We start from the raw sequence: 1,697 nt of genomic DNA on the forward strand, positions 1-1,697 counted from the left end.
TAACACCTGGTGGAGGGTTTGCAACGAATGCGAGTACCAACATGATGAATACACATACACAAAAGACAGGGGGAGGGAGAGGTTCAAGAGGCCCGGGAGGGAGCAGTGGATCGGATTGGCTCGATTCCCCGATGGAGAGACGTCCATCTGAAGGAGGAGGAGGAGACTCCTTTGCTGAGGGAAGACATCATCATAATACGTCAGCAGGAGGAGGAGGGGGCAGTAGTAGTAGTGGGGGAGGAGGAGGTGGATGGAGAGAAACTTCAGGAGGATGGAGAGAGGTAAGAAAGACAAAGAAGGCAAGGAGCTTCTCAAGAAAGACACATAGAGGCAAAGGGTTGATGGATGAGGGAGGGGAGGGAGGGTGCCATGGAGACACAAAGATCTCGGGTGAAGGCGGAAGGGTTTCGAATGCCTGGCCTCCCCTCTATTCTAGATACCACGGGCTTATCATTAGTGTCGTTCATTTGTATACATATTGATGTAGAGATGGAGGCGTTCTGTAGGAGTCGCAATAGTAGTAGTAGTAGTACCAGTAGCAGTAGTAGTAGTAGCAGTAGAGAAGGTTGGCCAAGGAGGGTGCCCATGAAGTTGGGAGTTGTCCCTGTGGCTCTTTCTTTATATCGCCTTCTTCGTATCTTCCTTTGCTTCCCTGGCGTCACCTTTCTACTCTCTATCCTTGTACAGTTCCTCAACATCCCTTTCCATATGTATATTCATTCCTATCCATCACCACGCCGAATCATCTCTTTCTCATCTGTCTCTTTCTTCCTACCACTCTTGCGGTGGTTTCCCTTGTCTCCTCCCTTCAGGAGAGTGCTCAGCTCCAGATGTCTCGTCAGAACTCCCTCTGTGCTTCTTCGGGGGGAGGTGGTCTAGGTGGAGGTTTCTTCTCTTCTTCCACGAGTAGTTCAGGATCTGCGTCAGGTTTCGGAGGTCATCACCATAGCAACAGTCGCTCTGGAGGAGGCGGACATTTCAATCATCATAGTCATGGGACAGGAGGAGGAGGAGGTGGTGCGAGTGGGGGAGGAGGGGGATCCATTGATTCGTTCTCACGCTTAGGAGGGTTCTTCTCAAGTTCGAGGCCCTCGGCTTCATCGAAGTCTTCACAAATGGCCTCTAGCAGTACAAATGTAAGAAGTCATCATTCGGGTGTATGTACAGTCAGTCGCCCAACTCTCTTCTTGCTTTCCTTACACAAGATAGAAAGTGAATAAATAGATAGCTATGACGGGGAAAAAAGACCGATATCGAGACAGGGAGTAGGGAAGTAGACAGATACACAGGTAGGTGCCTACCTAGAGAGGGGTCACGCAGTAAGGGTAGACTAGTACTTCTCCCCCGACTGCCTACTCATCTGTATAGAGATGATGGGGGGAGGAGGAGGAGGAGATGCGTCGTTCCATATTTTAGATAGATACGCAGATACATCGTGCACTGGTTGATGTCTAGAGATGATCTTCATTAGAGATCCGTTCGATTCGATGGTGGAGACAATCTATATATGTAGAGATGGAGAGGAGGGTGGGGGGGACTTTGATGCCTTTCTTTTTTGGACGCCTTGCCTTGTCGTTGTTTACGAAAGTTGAGAGATGGCATAACAAGAGGGCTTGGAAGTTGGCTATGATGAATGCTTCTTCGGTTCCATACGATGTTTCTTTTTCCTGTTTCTTCTTTTCCTTGTCTTTTCTTGG

General features: G+C 49.0%; 1 protein-coding gene across 1 annotated transcript; it reads left to right on the forward strand.

Annotated features, from left to right (window-relative positions):
* Positions 1 to 5: 5 nt before the first annotated feature.
* On the forward strand, positions 6 to 1,133 carry CSUI_010259 (uncharacterized protein; the record flags this gene model as incomplete). Its single annotated transcript, XM_068070364.1, has 2 exons — positions 6 to 281; positions 813 to 1,133. Coding segments are annotated over exons 1-2 (561 nt in total), but the record flags the coding sequence as incomplete, so codon positions are not given.
* Positions 1,134 to 1,697: the final 564 nt, after the last annotated feature.

The sequence above is a fragment of the Cystoisospora suis genome, assembly GCF_002600585.1.
Source record: "Cystoisospora suis strain Wien I chromosome Unknown contig_7019, whole genome shotgun sequence".
Classification (NCBI taxonomy): Eukaryota; Apicomplexa; class Conoidasida; order Eucoccidiorida; family Sarcocystidae; genus Cystoisospora; species Cystoisospora suis.